We start from the raw sequence: 17,163 nt of genomic DNA, 5'->3' as shown, positions 1-17,163 counted from the left end.
CAGTTGTGGAAGTATTAGTAAATTCTGGGGCTGAAACTTGATGTAACCTCCATGGTAGAAAATAAATAAATGTTTTGAGGTAAAAAGGAAGTCATCAATGTTGGAGAGGCAGGGAGATTTTGAGAGTAAATTTGAGTCTGTAGTGCAGAGAATGAACATACTGAAGTTAAAGGGAGGTAGTAACTTGTAGACAGGGAAAAAATTTGGGGGTAAAGTCTGAGGTAATGTCTAGGAGAGACAACATTTTTGAGCTAAACTGAGGCAGTCACTAGGTGACAGGTTGGAAAAGTTTTGGGGGTAGAAATTAAAATGACCTGTTGGGCAGAGAATGGACATACGGAGGTGAAAATCAGGTAATAAGTAGTGGACAAGTAGCAATAATTTTGGAGGTGAAATCTGGGGGGATGTGTGGCAGGGAGAGCGTACATCGTGAGGTAAAGTGAGACAGTACTGGAAAGATAGTGAAATATTTCATAGTAAAACTTGATGAAATCTCCAGGGCAGAAAGAGAATATTTATAGGTCAAAAAGAGTAAATAGTTAGCGGGCAGGTAGGGAAAATACTGGGGGTAAAATCGGAGGTTATCTCTAGGGGAGAGAATGAACATACTGAGGTAAAAATCAGGCAATGAAGAGTGAATGTTAGGGAAATTTTGGGGGGTAAAACTGGAGATAATCTCCAGAGGTAGTGAATGAATACTTTCTTGTAAAAAAGAAGAAATCAGAAGTGGACAGACAGGGACAGCTCGGAAGGAAAATCTGAAGCAATCCCCAGGGAAGAGAATGAACATCATGAGGTAAACTGAGGCAGTCATTTGCAGAGACACAGTGAAAATTCTGGGGATAGACACTGAGACATTCTTGAGGATATAGAAAATTACTTTTTGGGGTAAAAATGAGGTGATGGGTAGGGCAAAGCTTGTGGGAAAAACTTGAAATAATCTGTAGGGCAGAGCATGAGCATTTTGATGGAAAAATGAGATATTTATTCTTTACTTCCTTTGGGCTAACTTAATCTCCACCCTTCCATGAGCAATTCCTTGGCTTCTCCTGGAGAAAACCCCATGGCAGAGGCAGTCTGCAAAGGAGCCCAGAGCTGTGCTTGGAGCAGAGAGTGCTGAGAGCTGCGGGTGCCTCTGCTGCCCCAGGCTGGCAATATCCCCATGGAACAGACTGGGCAAATGGGATTAGAGGGAGCACAGTCCCTTCAGGGAAGGGGTTTTCTCCTGTGCACATCAGGCACGGGGCAGGAAGGGAACTTTGGAAATCGGCTGCTTTCCCCCAGAAAGCATCACTCGCATCAAGAGCAAAGGTTGGTTTGGGTGTGAGCACTTGAAATAACTTGGAAAGAGAAGCAATCACCTTTTGCTGCTTCTTTCTTTCTTTCTTTCAGATGCTGGGATTGCCTCTGTGGACATGTGCTGAGCTCTCCCCGCAGGGAACTGTCAGCCCTGAATGCCTGTGCAATAACTGCAGCTGCCCAGGTAGGCACAGGAAACTATTCCACACATTAAATTGCCATGACCTGAGGCACTCCTGGAGAGAGTGTAGAGAGTTACAGCACTGATCCTGCTCCTTGCTTTCCCAGTAGTGCATGAACATGATTTCATCCTGATCCTGATCATTCCAAGGACAATAACCACTGAGGTGCCACTGACGATGCCACTTTTCTGACGGGCCTGGCCCAGAACTGTAGCCCGGCAGCATTCTGGGGGGGCAGTTCAGTTCCCCCTCCATTCCTAGACTCTGGGCCGTTCTAGGAGACATCTGATCCCTTTCCTAGGCTGCCACCACAGCCTAAGCTCCCACCCCCACTGGGCCGTGACGGCATCGGCGCACCCAAAGCCACCCGACGGCTCCGGCCCTGCCCATCAGGCCTGGCCAGGGGAGCTGAAATAAAGCCTGGAAATCTCAAGGGTAAACTGGCAGCACAACCACAACCCTCCCTCACTTGAGAGTAAAGAGGTGTCCCTGTATTTACACACATCCAGGAACAATACTCCTCTAGAGGAATCTTGGATTTACTTTTTTATCAGTTGAACTGGCACAGCTGCCACCTGATGCCATTAAATTCTCCATCCCCACAATCCCTGGTTACCCTTGGCTGTGGGGTTTTGCTGTCCCACAGTTAGGAGGGAGCTCTGGCCAGCCTGATTGCCCAAGAGCATTTGAAATCCTAATCCTCACTTCTTTGACTAATGAATCTCTTAAAAGCCACTCTGCATTGTGCAGAAAAGCGCCTTGGTCCCACTGGGAGCTGCACATCTATAACAGCTGTTCTCGGTTATTCCAAGTGAGTAAAATAATTATTAAGGAAAAGAGGAAACAGTTAAACCAAACAACTTTTGCCTGATGTTTTCATCAGGAATGAGTTGGGAGCTAAGCAGCAAGGCCCTCAGACAGGCACAGTGTCTGATATAAACTATATCTGTGCACACATAAAAAATGTTATATATAAATAGATATCTATGTGCCCTAATATATGACATATTTACATTACGGAGTTATGTAAGTCATAAATATCTGCCCTATCTATAACCACAATTTTTTTATCACAAACTACCTCTAATTTACCCCCCCACACCTGATTCTAGGAATGTAACATTTTTAGGGATCCTAAAATCAAACAGATGCAGGAAAATAAACCATGATTTTATCCCCTTAATTCCAAGATGTTTTCCTGGATGTGTACTGCTGGGTCTGTTTTTCTGTAAGATCTTGTGGCTTATCCCTGAAGTGCACTTGGCATTGTCAGGATCATGAAATCCATTTGGAATTTTACTGTCTCTGCAGTATCCAGTGAGGTGAGTTTTTCCAAAATTATTTCTCTCGGACCGAGCACATCTCCTCAAGTTCCTTCTCACTTTTTGCATCGTTGAAATGCAAAATGGGAAAAGATAAATGTGCAGCTCAACTGAAACAAGTAAAAAGCATCATTTCCCTTCTTTCTTGTTTTGTTCTTAGAGCCTGTTGGAGTGCTGGCCTGGATTTGGGAGGAGCCAAGTAGCCTGGAGCAGTGAGGTTTTTCCTGTCAGAAATCCATGCTGGGGATGTTTTCCCTGGCTGTCCCAAGGGGAAGGAACAGCTCTGGAGTTTTTGCAGCCACAGGCTGGGGATGCATCCCCTGAAAACCAGTTCAGGATCGTTCATCTGACTCTGTCCCTGACCTGTGGCTTCCAGGGAGCCTTCTGGTCTTCTGGATATTCCCAGGAGAGGATATTCCACCACCTGACTTTTAAGCCAGGAATTGCAAACCCAGTAAGTCAGTCACATTCTATGGGAGCTGCCCCAATGGTGGGATGGCAGAGGGCACAGCCCACGCTGCTGTTTGGGACATTCCCAGCTGGAACGGGAGCCAGCTGGGCATTTTGGAGCGCTGAGGCCACAAGGGCAGCCTTGAGTGGCATTCCCAGGCAATGCTGAGGCATCCCATGCCTGTGGCACGTGGCAACACATGCCTGATGTGGAGCAGAGAGAGGAAGGGAGAAATTCTGAGTTGATGGGAGGAATGGAATTGGGCTTTCCAGAATGGAATTGGTATAGGTGCTGATGGTATCATGGAATCATGGGGTGGCTTGGAAGGGACACAAAGACCCTCTGGGCTCTGTTTTCCCATCCCATGGCAAAGAACACATCCAAAACTGCCTCCTCACCCTCATGGAATGGCAATGGGTGTTGGGAGCTCTGGCAGGAGCACCTGGAGACCAGGTAAGAATAGCAGTGGGATTGTTTTGGCTGCTGCTGGATGTGGTTTTCTCTTTTCAGGATGTTCCTCTGATCGATGTTTTCACAGTAGCTTGCTAGGCCTCATTTGAGGATAATTCCAAGAATTTGGAAGTAGTTGGAAAAGAGTGAGGACAAAAGGTGAACCTGATCCATTTCTAGTAATTCTGAACTTCTCTTGCAGCACCATTCTGGGGGAAAGCTGGTTAAAGGATAAAGATGCAGAGGAACAAGTGTTGTCAACCCCCCTGCCTCCCTGACAGAGCAAAGCTTTCTGCAATCCCAGTAAATCTCTTGGAGAAACTGTGGGATCACAAGGTTTCCTAGGAAAGGAAAACTAAGGACAGAGATGAGGAAAGAGGCTTCCAATTAATAATGATTTGATGGAGGTAGGAATGATTCTTGTATGTTTGATGCACCCCTTTTTATTCCTGGGATAATTTTAAATGATTTCTTTAAAAACTCATTTTGATTTGGGAATTCAAATTAGAGAGGAAGCGATGCAAAATAAATGCAGGGAGAGATCACAGAATCATCCTGGAATGGCAGAATAGTTTGGGTGGGAAGGGACCTTAAGGATCACCTCATTCCATCCACAGGGTGCTCCAAGCCCCAGCCAGCCTGGCCTCAAACACTTCCAGGGATGGGGCAGCCACGATTTCCCTGGGTTTCCGAGCACAAGAGGAAATTTCCAGCAGGAAGTGAGGGGTTTCCTTTGCTCTGCCTGGCCCTAGCAGGGCTTTGGGAGGCAGAGGGTGTGGGAACAGGAGCTTTGTCCACTGCCTTGGGGGAGTCTCTGATGTCCCAAAACCCAGCCGAGCAAGTGGTTGTGGTTTAACATCCCGTTCAAAGGAGATGCCAGGCCAGGAACGGGAATGGACTGCAGAGCAGGGATGGTGCCCAGCAGAGGGGTGACCGTCCAGGGGGTCCCAGCAGTCCATCCCTGCTGGCCAGGTTTGGGATGAGCAGGTTGGTGACTGTCCCTGTGCTTGCTCTGCAGGATGAGGAAGCCAGGCCTGCTGAGGAGGAAGATGAGGAGGTGTGGGAGGATGGAGACAGCGGCCACCAAAGGCTGCGGAAGGCACAGATCCAGGTAGGAGACGTTGCCTCCCGAGGAGAGGGACTTGTCTGTCCCATTGGAATTTGGGGCATGAGGCCAGTGGAACAAAGGGTTTGATTCCATTTTCTTACTTGGGTTTTCACGTGCCTTAAGAGAGCTTTGTGAAAATGTCATTATCCCTGATTGAATCTCTGAAAAACAGGGATTGAAGCTTTCAGAAGGGGCCCAACCCTGCCTGCACGTATCCAAGTGCAGCTCCAGCTCTTGCTTCCCTCTGGCAGAGGCAGCTTTAGGTGCAATATCCTGATGTTTCTGGGAGTGGGTTTTGGAATAAACCTACACACGGGCTGTCCATGGGTTGCTGCTATGGATTCTGTGAAAGGTGATCAGGAAAAGCAAGTTCAGAGTTACTCAGCAGATCCTCTGATTCCTGCCCATCTCATGGAGCTGGTCAGGGTGAAACTACTACTCCCATGCTTTTTATTTTCTCCTCTTAGTGCTGGTTTTTCCCCAGGTAAGTCAGTGTTGGAGCAGCCTTGTGGGTTTATCTGTAATGAGCAGTGGTTGTGTCTGCACACAGAGATAGCAGATCACAGCTGTAGTGTGCAAACGTTGGTGCTTTGTGCCTTAGTGCACACCCACATTTGTCAGCTGGCAGGGCTGATACGATGAGAAAACCTCGTACTCTTCAATAACCTGAGCACAGGCACTTCCTGAGTTGTTACATTTAACCAAAGCTCTGATAAAAAATACTACATTAATTTTTCTAATGGAGACCAGATTCCGCATGATCATAATTTACGTTTTGGGATACTCTTTGATTGACTCTGGTGGGAAGGGAGGTGAATCAGTATCGTGTACTTTAGGGAAAGATCTAGGGGAGAATTGAATTGTACTTCCTTGGAATTCACATCACCCCCCCTTACTCGGAGATGTTGATCTTGAGAACAACAAGCAGAGAACAGCCCAGGAAGGGCCGAACGTGAAAAAACCTCTTTGCTGTGTTCATCATTCTGTCTTAATCTTGGATTGTTTCCACCCTTCTCCTCCACCTGGAAGTCACAAGCATCCTGCAGTGGCAGGTACTCTGGGTTCTTCTGCCAGGAGTAGTCCAAGAACAGCTTTTGCTGGGAACAGCTCTGACCTTGCTGAAATCACTTCTGAAACCTCCCCTGACTCTTGCAGTGCCAGAATTTCATGGTGGCAGAGGTGAGGCAGGGACTGAGCCTGGTTCATTGTCCCCAGAGCTCGGGTAGTTTAGGACAGTCAGGCCAGTAAAGCCCCTGCTCAGGGCTGGGAACGAGATCCTGGCCAGCTTTCCCCTCTCTGCAGTCCTGCTGGGCTATGTCATGCCCTGGGGCCACTCTGCCATTGCTCAAATGGCCAAAATCCACTCATCCAGGAGGGGAAAAGGGAGGGAGGGCACAGGAATTCAGCTTAGGTGGTGAGGCCTGGAAAGTTTCAAGGCAACTAATTGATCTTTGGATTATTCCAGCAGAGCAGAGAACACGGTGCCATGGGCTCTGGCAGGGCTGTGCTCAGCTCTTTGTTCTCTCCCAGGTCCAAAAGTGTGACCAGTTCCAGCAGCAGCAGCAGCGACAGCTCAGCCAGCGACTCCTCCTCTGGCAGCCAGGACTCCTCTACCTCCTCCGAGGACAGTGACAGTGAGGACAGCTCCTCCCCCTCCTCCAGCAGCTCTTCCTCCGACTTCGACTCGCATCCGAGCTCCTCCAGCAGCAGCAGCAGCGACAGCAGCTCTGAGGATGAGCCCCCAAAGAAGAAGAAATAGCTGGGGAGCTGCAGGACTGGTGTGGAGTGGGGGAGAAGCCCCTCCCAGGGGCTGGAGCACACGGCTGCCAAACATTCAATGGTCAACATTTCTACTGCTCACACTTTCCAAGTGTTTTGCCTAGTTGTTCCTAGGACATGGAAGGTATTAAATGGCTTCCTGAGACTTACTGAGAGAGTATTTTTGTGCTGTATCCTTTTATGGAAGATTTTACTTTTTTAGTTCCAAGAAAAATTCTAAAAAAATCTATCATCAGATTCGTTTCTATGAGCTGAAGTCCAGTAACCTGGATGTTTGCATGCTGGAAAGCAAAAGCTTTTTATTGCCGGTTATGCTGCGCATCGTGTGCTGTTCCTCTGTTAATGACACCTTCACCTCCATTGAGAAAATCCTCTCCAACTGGTAAAAGCAGAAGTTTTTCAGCGCTGCTGTGGAGCTGTGGCATTGTTGAAGCTGAATGCACAACGTGTCCCACACAGAGCCTCCCGTCTCATTAGCTGGTGGCAAATGGATTCTGTGCTGCTGAGCTTGTGTTCCAATGGCTTTTCCTGATGCTTCCAGGTCCAGTCCTAAGTGCACCATGCAGTTGAGCTGTGTTGGTTTGTTCCTGATCAACGGAGTGCTTGTCCTGCCCGCAGGCTCTGGGCTTTTCACTGCCCTGTGGCCTTGGCTCGTGTATTGCAAGTGTCTGCTGAGACACAGAGTGTTGGTGTTGGGAAGCAGCAGCTCAGTGACTTGGGGCTGCTGCTGCTTTAGGAGTTTCATCTTTGTGCCTTTTTTTTTGTCAGTTCGGTGTGCCCCAGTGAGCCAAGGGCTGCCGTGGGTGTTCTGCAGAGCTCCAGCACAATATTGCCACGCAGCAAAAGCAGAGAAATAATAACAGCCACAACTGGGCACTGCTCTCACTGGATGCTCAGTAAAAAAGAGACTCCTTGAAATAAAGGGCTCAAAGCAAAGTGTTTCCCTTTGGCTGTGTGAAATGCAGGATTTCCGAGTGGCAGTCTGCAGAAATTCAGTCATTCTTTCTTTGTGGGAACTGCCCTGGAGAAGGAAGTGAGTGCAAAAGCCCCACAAGCCCTACAAACGCAGATGCAGACAGGCTCCAGCGCAGGGATTGCTGGATGCAGAGTGGGAATTCTTTGTTCTTCTGGTGCATTGAAGCAGTTGCCATTAGGATTTTATTTGGTGATGCAGTCTCCTGAATTTCTTCTTGTCGGAGTGCCCTTTGTGGGGAGGAGGCATCACTTGTGGAAGAATTCTCAAGTATCTTAGTTTAGGTAAAATACAGCAAGTAAAGTATTTTTTTTATAATTTTTATGGAAAAAGTAGTGCGTAGACTTCCTTTGGAATAAACTTAAACTTACTTAAATGTTTGGAAATCCCTATGTTCTGTGTGTGTGTGTGTCTGTGAGCACTCCTGTGTTTTACAGAACACACTGCAGAGTGTAAATAAAACTACCAGAAAGGTGTTTAAGTCTTGTGGACTGAATGTAGCATTTAATGGGAAAGTGAATAAATTATTAACCAGCAGTTGCTAAGTGGATGCTTCCTGCAAATATCCGAAATCTTTGTGGTGGTGTGTGCAGGTTGCAGCTGGCGTTGCCCTGGCATTGCCTCCCAGCGGGGCAGGATTGCGCCCCAGGAAGTTCTCCAGGCGGAAGTCCCTGGGTCTCCGGATTATTTTTTTTAAAAAGTTTAGTTTGTCTTGGCTTTTTCTTTTTTTTTCCTGCCCTTTCTGGTTCCTTTGTCTCTCCATGTTCTTATTTTACAGAGGATCCCCTCCCCAGCCCGGCCAGAGCCGCAGCCGCCTTCACGTGCTGCTGCCTCAGGCGCTGCTCCCGTGCTGGCTCAGGAATGTGATCAAAGCCCGGCTCAGCAGGAATTGTTGCGGGCCTGCTCTGTTTAATCGCTGCCGCTGCGAGCAAAGCTGCCCCTGCTCCTTGAGGGGAGCGCTCGCTGCAGCCCGGGAGGAAAAGAGCCGAGGAGAAGCTGCGCCCTTTGCAGGAGAAGCGCTGGGAGCAGAGGGGAGAGCGGGCAAAGGGAGCGAGAGCAGCGGGGCGGGCGGGGCGGCGTCAGCGGTGATCCCTCCGCGGTTGGGGCCGCATCACAAATAGTCCCTCGGGCGGATCACTCCGCGGTTGGGGCCGCATCACAAATAGTCCCTCGGGCGGATCACTCCGCGGTTGGGGGACGCATCACCGGTGCTTCCTCCGCGGGCAGGACCGCATCACAAGTAGTCCCTCCGGCGGATCCCTCCGCGGTGCGCATGCGCACTGATCAGCGGGGAAGCCCTTTGTCGTGTGGTCATTAAGGGAGCCATGGAAACAGTGCTGAGCATGCGCGGTGTTGTGGGAAGGGAAGCGCACGAGCAGCGCTGTACCTGGTTACGTCATGTGGTGTTGAAGGGCGGGGCGGAGCCGGGCAGCGCTGCGCATGCGCACTGGCTTTACCCTCCCGCTCCTGCTGCTCCGTGGGTACCGTCCGGCGGTGCCCGGGAGCGGCTTGGAAGCGCCAGGTTCGGTTCCCGGCTGCGGCAGCGGCGGGCGAGGGTTGTGGTGATAATGGAGGAGGGCGGCTGTTGCTGTGGCTGCAGCGAGGTGGAAAGTGAGCGGAGAACGGCGACGCGGCGTGTGCCGGGAAAAGACCCGACGGGGGGCGGCCCCGGAGCAGAGCCGGGCGGGAGCGGGCGGCGGGGGCTGCGCGGGGTGAAGGCGGTCCCGGCGCGGGCACGGAGCCGGGGAGGAGCTGCGGGGCTGGGGCCGGGACTTGCGGGCGGCACGGCGGGACCTCCCTGCAGAGCCTTTCCTGGGAAACAAAAGCGGGAGTTTGTCCCAGCTCGGCCCCGTGGCAAAGGGGCAGCGCAACCGAGGGGAGCAGCGCCTGAGCAGTGCGGCAGTTTAGGGGCGCAGGGAAGAGGCGGCTGGTGCTGGAGCGAGAACTTGCAGGTTTCTTACACTTAAATGAACGTGGAAAGCAGGGAGAGAGGTGGTATAAAAGCACTGGGTGCTCGGGCAGGTGAGACAGGACTCAGGGGAGGGAGTCGCTTTCCTGAGCTCCTGAAGTTCCACTTGCCTCTCTCACGAGCACTCGTGAGAAGTTTCCCATTTGGAGTTGGGCTCCAAAAGGAAGGAACTTGAAACTGCTTCTTCTGATAAATCCGTAAGTATGGGAGGCCCTACCAAGCCCACGGGTGTAAGCAGCCAATAACTCCCACGAGTATTTTAACCACTAAAAATAGCAACTTTTATTTCTTCTGCACACAGAGGACTTGGCTGTCCTGTGCAGGGTTCACTGATGCTGTGAATTGCAATCCAGGGCATCTTCAGGCTCCTGGTGCTTGGGACTGTGGTGTTTGGTGTGCAGAAAACATCCCAGGCTGTCCAGCTTGGGTGTGGCTGTGCATTTGCACAGTTCCTCAGAGTGGGAAAAGGCCAAGAGAGCGATGGGAAGGTCTTTCTTCCAGGCCCGGGCATCCTCAAGACACCTCAAGGATGGTTTTTAAATGTTTGTTGTCTTTTGTTTCCTAGCCCAGGAGCCGGAGAACGGGTGGAGACAGTGGCAAGCAGGAGTCCCATGTTTACATCTGCCCTTGGATTCCAGTTTCTCCCAGTGGGTCTGTGCTGCCCGAAGTACAAAGGAAGGAGGTGTTGGAGTACCTGTTTGTTCACCTGTTGAGCTTGGAAGAGATGCCGAGTGTGAAATTCCAGGAGTGCCGGCTCCTTGCGAGCTGTTGGTTGCTCAGGAGATGGGGTCGGGGAAAGGGGGGAAGAGTCCGAGCACAGCACAGTGGTAGGAGCTGGGTTTGCATCTCAATCTAAGGCATCTCAAAGCCTGATAAGCTGGAAAGAAGACTTTGCTGTGTTAATGCATAATTACATTTTTGTGCAATTTTTTGAAATTAGGGCTGGGATCAACCTGGGGAGGAGGTTGTCTGGCACAGTTCCCTGTGCCCTGCTTTGCCATGAGGAATGGATGCCTGACCTCTTTGCAGAGAGCTGCTGCTGATGTAGATTTCTCTGTTTCTATAGTGAATTTATCCCAGTACTTGGCTGCTATAAAGAAGTCTCCTCTTGCTGCAATTTCCCCCTATTACATTTAAGATCAGCTCCAGCTGAGTTAGAATTTAATCCCGACCTTTTCCCCCTTTTTTTTTTTCCAAGAGGCCTCAGCTATCTCACTATTTCTTTCCTCTCTCACCCTCCAGGTCCTGTTTTTCAGACCTTTCCTTATAAAACCCTTGATAACCCATTCCCCACTTAAGGCTTTGTTGTAGCCTTGTTTTGCTACCTTCTGGGTGCTGTGGATGAAGGTCTGGCTTTGAGGAGCACGCCCTGCTCCCTTTGCTCAAGGGATTGCAGTTATTCCAATCTCCTGCTGCTGAGGGCTTCCTTAGGCTCTTGCTGAAATGAAAAATGTCCAGGAAGCTTTTCCTTTTTTGAGATTAGACTGGTTGAGATATGATCATGATGGTTAAAAACCCACAGTGCAAATGAAGGTTTCCCCCTTCTTCCCCCCTGCTCCCCACTTGCTCCATGCTCGGTCCTCTCCCTGCACAGTTCATTCCTTTGTAATCACAACTGCTAAGGAAACCTTTCTAATCTTGTCAATTGGCAATGCAACTGCTTTTAACTTCTGTTTTAAAATAGGTTTTGAAGTCAGGCTCTGCCCTTGCTATTGATTTGAATTCTTGACTGAGCAAGTTATTGGTGCTTAAGAAGCCCTTTGTTGCTTTAAAGCCTTTCTCCAAGGGTCAGAGAATAACACTGACAGGGAGTGAAGGAGCGCTGCCCAGTAGTTTCTTAGAAACGGAATGTGTTAAACCAGGTTTCTTTAAAAGCAGTTTTGAGTAAGTGAAATTCAGGTACTTGAATTACTTTGGGAAATGGTCCATTTAGGATAGATCTACACTGACAGAAGCTGTTTATCTGAGGTCAGTCCATGCTTTGATCAGTGCAGGGCCTTCCCCTCAAGAAACGCATGAGCCAAGCCCAGCAAGGTAGAGGAAAAGACAGACACAAGTTCAGCTTAGAGAGCTGCACGGGTGAAATCCCATGAATATGCCTGGAGCATGGCCCTCCCCAGCAGCTTTTCTTACAGTTAAATTCTTAAAAAAGCTAGAAGCTGATGCTCAGTACTTTGGGATCTGGCTCAAAACTGCGGAGAGGATAAACTCCCTTACTGGAACTCGGGCAGTGGAGTGCCCACAAGCCAGCAGCCCGGTTGCTTCTTGTTCAGCTTCATTTCAACGTCGTTTTTTTGTTGTTTTGGTTGGTTGGCTGGTTTTAAAGTATTCTTAGAGATGCTACAAGTGGAAGAAGAGAACAGAAATAGAGTGGAGCACCACTGGCATACTACCTGATATTTTACTGTTCCTCTTTTTCTTTTAAAAATATATGTAGATAACATGAACTTTTAAACTCTGTGATTTGGGAGAAACACTCTTTTTTCTCCCTCTCTTTGGAAGAGATATGCAAGTCCTGAGCCGTTGGGCCAATGCTTGCTGCATTTTGTTTACGTTTTTACAATCAAACAAGGGGCTGATAAGATTGACAAGGAAGATACAACTCAGGAGCTCACTAGGCAGCAGCCTCCAGACTCTTTGGGTGATGCAGTAGGGTATGAAGACTGTTCTCCAGTGCGAGATTAATCCATAATAACATGCTCACTGACATAAAAGTCACTTCTTATAAGCCACTTCTTATTCCCTGAAGTGCAGGAGCTGAGGTGTTTGACAAAGCCTTGGCAGAATGATGAAGTAGATCCCTGTCAGATTTCTCCTTCTTGTGCTAGTGAGAGCAATCCATCTTCTTTAAGGGTTTTGTTCCTTTGGGATTGTGTGTAGTTTAGAGGGAGAACAGTACCCAGAAGCATTAATTATTTAATCTGCACTGCTTTTTTCCTCGACATGTGAGGCCTGAGTATTGTGCTGGGAAGCGGGGCCAATAAAATTTCTGGGAGTCAGACTTGGAGCTCGAAAGTTTTAGAATTAACGCTGGAGACTCAGCTCCCTCTATGGTCAGAAGAGGGGGAGACACCTTCCTTCAGGATGTCTCTCCAGGGAATGCTTTTGCAAAGTTTTCTCTCGTAACGGCTCAAGTCCTGCCTCTTCCTGAAATTGCGGTGTAGATCCCACTGGAGGCAGTAAATCTCTCAAATGTATGAGCTTGGGCCTACACACCTGCTAAGGTGTGACTAGAGGTGTGAGAACTTTTGCAAATGAATTTGGAATCATGAGAATCACAGAACCACTGAGGTTGGAAAAGCCCTCTAAGGTCATCGAGTCCAATGTGTGCCCAATCCCTACCTTGTCACCCAGCCCAGAGCACTGAGTGCCATGTCCAGGTGTTCCTCGGACACCTCCAGGAACGGGGGGACTCCAAACCTCCCTGGGCAGCCCCTGCCAAGGCCTGACCACCCTTTCCAGGAAGAAAGTCCTCTTGATGCCCAACCCTGGTGCGGCTTGAGGCCCTTTCCTCTTGTCCTGTTACTGGTTGCCTGGGAGAAGCAGCCAGTCCTCACCTGGCTACACCCTCCTGTCAGGGAGTTGTAGAGAGCAAGGTCTTCTCTGGGCCTGCTCTTCTTAGGACTGGTATGGAATCACTATTTTGCATTAAAGGACAATAAGCAGATGTTTTGAAAAAATACTTTGAAATGTTTTTGCATTGTCCTGGAAATCTGCCAAGAATTGGAGTTGCTTACCAGGTTAGGTGTTCTTGCCTGCAACTTCCCAGGGGCTGCTGGAGGTGGGATGAGGCTATTGCAGAGGAATTACAAGTACGTGGTTTCTCACTCAGGAGACTCTGGGTTTACTATAGCTATGGAACTGGTTTTCCAGACTAGAGGAACCCCTTAAAGGACTGCAGAGGGAGGCGGAGATGGGATTTGGGGTTTGCATCCCCACCTTCTGAGCACACATGTGGTTAAAGGCCCCTTGGCAGAGCTGTAAGGTGTAATGTGGGCAGCAGCTCCTCCTCTCTTTGGGGGCCTAAATTGAAACGCTCAGGAGCCAAATCACCTCTGAGCTGCTCTCTTGTGAGCAGGAGAGGAAGGGACACCTCCAAAGGCCACATAGCTCACTCATAGTCTGAAAAATCCTACTGCTGAATCTGGAACCCCCCCAGGGACGCCTGGGAGCCCCTGGGCCCCTCTGTGATCCTCGACAATGCACCCCTCCATCATCAGACCATGCAGTGTCCCCCAGTGTTTTGCCAGTGGGAGCACTGGAAGAGATACTGGGAACGCTGGGAGGGAACTGGGAGGAAACTTCCCACCACTCTCCAACGTGCAGCAGCCCCAAGTGCGACCAGTGAGGAGGAGGAAGTGCTCCCAGTGCCTCGCCCCCCCCCCCCCCCCAGAAAAAGGGGGGCGGGGGGAGTTACAAGAAGAAAAAGGATTTTAATTGAGGGGAAAACACTCCATTTCTTTAATTGTGCTTGAACTTAGGAGGATCCCACTTCATCTACTGTTTGGAGGGTCTCAATTGACACAACGTTTTCATGATTTTGTATCTCAGTTGGCTGGGAATCACTGTTTTGCATTATTTTCCTGTCTAATTGGAAGAAGAAAGCCTTTATGGTGCTGTTTGATGGATTTGAATTGAGGGAAACCGCCCCATTTTCATAATCTTAAGGTTAAAACTGAGGGCAAAACACCACCGTCCCTGGTTTTAAAGGGAAGCCCTTTATGTGCCATTATGAGAGTTCCATCGAGGGGGACCCTCATTTGAAGGGACCTTCATAGAGGAAAAACGTGTCCAAAAGCCCCCAAAATGGTGTTTCTTGAGGGAAAGTGAAGAGGACGCTGCATTTTCCCTCATTTTAGGAGGCTAATTTGAGCAAAAGTCCCCCTCGATTCACTTTTTCTTTGGGTTTATATTTAGGGGAGACCCTCCTTATGCATCAATTACGGGTCTAAATTGAGAGGGAAGCTCCGTTTTCCCCTTGTTTCAAGGCTTTGAAATGGTGACTAAAGGGAGTTTTCCCTTAATTCATTAAGAAATTGAAAAAGAAGCCCGGCATGGACCGGCGGGTCTGGACACATCCCCATTGAGGGGGGGCAGAGCCGCTGCTCGGGGGATCCTTTATCCCCCTCGTACAGCTGCGAGCTGCCGAGGAAAAAGTCCTCGTTCCTAGGCTTAAAGCCCTGCAGGTTTACCTCTCATTCTCTTGCTCTGATTTGTTTGACAATAAATTCAATTTATTCCCCCCAGTCGTGTCTCTTATTCCAGTGACGGGTGAGTGATCTCTCTGTGCCCTTCTCCCGATCCTCGGGCCTTTCCTGATGTGTTCTGTTCCCTGCCCAGGGTGAGGAGGAGAGGGACAGAGCGGTTTTGCTGGCACCAGGCACCTGGCCAGGCCCAGCCCACCCCAATAATCCCTGCGATCATTCACGCCACCATTACCCAGGCGCGCGGCGGGTCCGGCTCCGCGGGCAGGCGGCTCCAGTAGTTCAAAGTGGGCAAATTGGGACGGAGTGAGAGGAAGCAGGTGCTGCCGGTGGGTGAAATGTCTCTGCTGCGAGCTGCCTGGGAAAGGAGGAGGGAGAACCTAGTGCAAAGGAAAGGGGAGAGAAAGAGGGACAAGGCTGGAGCTGTGGAAGGAAGCGGAGATGGCCAAGGGGCAGCTGAGCATTTTGCTTTCCCACTCTGTGGGGGGAAAGAAAGCGCTGTCAAATCCATCCAGGAAAAGAGAGGAGAAATAGCAGGTGGTGGAAATCGCCGGCAATTTGGATGCAATTTGTCTGTCTGAAGTGCAGACGCCGACAGACACGGAGCACCGCCGGACGCCTGCTGGCGCTGCGCTGTGTCCTGCTCTGGCTGCAGCCCGCCTGGCGAGACCCCCAGCAGCAGCGGCCCGGGGGCGGCGGGTCGGGCAGCAGCCAATCGGAAGCGCCGCAGCGTGCGGCAGCCAATAGGAGCCCTGGCTACTCCGGCAGCCAATGGAAAGCGCCGTTCCCTGAGGGACCAGGCCCAGCTCGAAGCCCCTCACAGCGGCTTCGTTTTTTGGGACGTTTGTGGAAAGTTCGGAGTTCATTTTTTTTTCTTTAGCGCACCTTTTCCAGGACAGGAGGGATTCCGGCGCCGCTTCGTGCCGGTAGGGAGCGGGAGAACGCGGCGGCGGGCGGCGGGTGGCGAGGGCCGTCGGCGAGACGGGGCTTGGGCCGCCTGCGGTGTGCGATCTCCCGAGAGCAGCGGGGAGCGGCGGCGGGCGGGGCGCTGTGGGAGCCGGCGCATGTCCCCGAATGAGCTGCCCGGCGCAACGCGCGAGGTGCCAATGAAATAAAATAGAACACGGTAAAGTGAAAAGCATCTTCTGCCAAATAATATATCAACAGACCATCTATCTAAGTGGCACAAGAACATAGTTTCATTGTGCTCTGGATGAATGTCATCTTTGTTATTGCAGAACTAAGTTAAGAATATTAAGTCTAATGATGCAATTTTATTTTTAGTCTATTTGATTTTATAAGTTACTAATCTGAGTCATGTATGCTTATCGTTTTCTCTCTTATTAACAAAGACAATTCAATATCCAGTTCATGATTATAGTATAGTTTTGAACCACTCAATAGTAATTTTTCTTTTGGAATATGTGTGATAATTTCAAGGTGAGACATCTACATAATGCATTGGACACGTATTTGTATATTTGCAGTTAAAGTAACATGCTTTAAATTTGTGTGCATGTATATAAAGTACATATACTTAAGGAAGAGATCATAAAGAGATAAGGTACCTTTCAATCAATTTGAATTGTAGGCGGGGTAATTTTTGTTTCTTCTTGTAGGTGATTAGTTTTAAATCTTTTAAAGCAGTATGTTTGTCTGACAGGCCACTCATGCTATTTTATTGATGTCTAGAAGGGACATCTTTTGCTGGCTTCTGACTCCATAGACAAAATAAAACCTCGAGATCATCTCAAACAAGGATAGATGAGGAAAAGAAAGAAAAACTCTAGCATCAGTGATAGTAAATTAGATATTGAGGCTACGTGGCCTAGGCAACTTACTCATTAAGTTTATAATGAATTTATAAGCTTATGATGACTGGGTTGCTCTAGATTTTCAGCTGTCACAATTTGCAGCATTGCTGTTAGGTTCACTAAAACTGAGCCGTAACTCTTTATTTGAATGTAAAATTCTGAATTTCAAAATGATCTCGGAAACCTAGTGTTGGAAACAGGTTTTAAATTATCCTCCAATTCCATAAAGGTTTTTATTTTACAGAACTAACCAAGAGTTACACGAATACAGTTTATAAAGCGTGTGTTTGCAGATGGGTCACAGTCCTTTCAGCTCTGGACTTCATGATGCCAGGAGAAGTCGGAAACTACACAGTATTTGTGAATGCAAGACTTTGCATTTAGATAGGTTTGAGCTGAACGATCTGAAAAAGCTCCCATAAGCACAGAACTCCTTACTGTCTGTGTGTTTGAGAAGGCTGAAGAGCTCTGTTTATTGCCACAAAGGGCCTGGAATAAATTATGTTTAGTAAATTGGCCCCAGGTTTTCTTGTTTCAGACAGTAGCTTCAGAGCAATCTGTTTTATAGGCTCCACTAAATCTGACCAATTGCAGGGAGGTGACACCTCATTT

General features: G+C 49.1%; 2 protein-coding genes and 1 long non-coding RNA gene across 3 annotated transcripts in view; all 3 read left to right on the top strand.

Moving 5' to 3' along the window:
• The first annotated feature begins 4,380 nt into the window (after window positions 1-4,380).
• On the top strand, window positions 4,381-8,610 carry LOC138104804 (zinc finger CCHC domain-containing protein 10-like). The gene is made up of 2 exons (XM_069003995.1): window positions 4,381-4,815; window positions 6,343-8,610. Exons 1-2 carry the CDS (start codon window positions 4,724-4,726, stop codon window positions 6,569-6,571), a joined length of 321 nt encoding a protein of 106 aa, XP_068860096.1. The 5' UTR covers window positions 4,381-4,723; the 3' UTR covers window positions 6,572-8,610.
• A 374-nt stretch (window positions 8,611-8,984) lies between these two features.
• Window positions 8,985-10,443, top strand: LOC138104441 (uncharacterized). The gene is made up of 2 exons (XR_011148084.1): window positions 8,985-9,175; window positions 10,099-10,443. It is a non-coding gene; the product is annotated as an uncharacterized lncRNA (long non-coding RNA).
• Window positions 10,444-15,606: 5,163 nt separating this feature from the next.
• LOC138104440 (semaphorin-3D-like) overlaps window positions 15,607-17,163 on the top strand; it is a 36,349-nt gene continuing 34,792 nt past the window's right edge. The window contains exon 1 of the mRNA XM_069003731.1: window positions 15,607-15,663. The gene's annotated coding sequence lies outside the window, so the exon portion shown is untranslated. The remainder of the gene's footprint in view (window positions 15,664-17,163) is intronic.

This window comes from Aphelocoma coerulescens, chromosome 1A (assembly GCF_041296385.1).
Source record: "Aphelocoma coerulescens isolate FSJ_1873_10779 chromosome 1A, UR_Acoe_1.0, whole genome shotgun sequence".
Classification (NCBI taxonomy): domain Eukaryota; kingdom Metazoa; phylum Chordata; class Aves; order Passeriformes; family Corvidae; genus Aphelocoma; species Aphelocoma coerulescens.
This window is presented reverse-complemented; position numbering and strand designations above follow the sequence as displayed.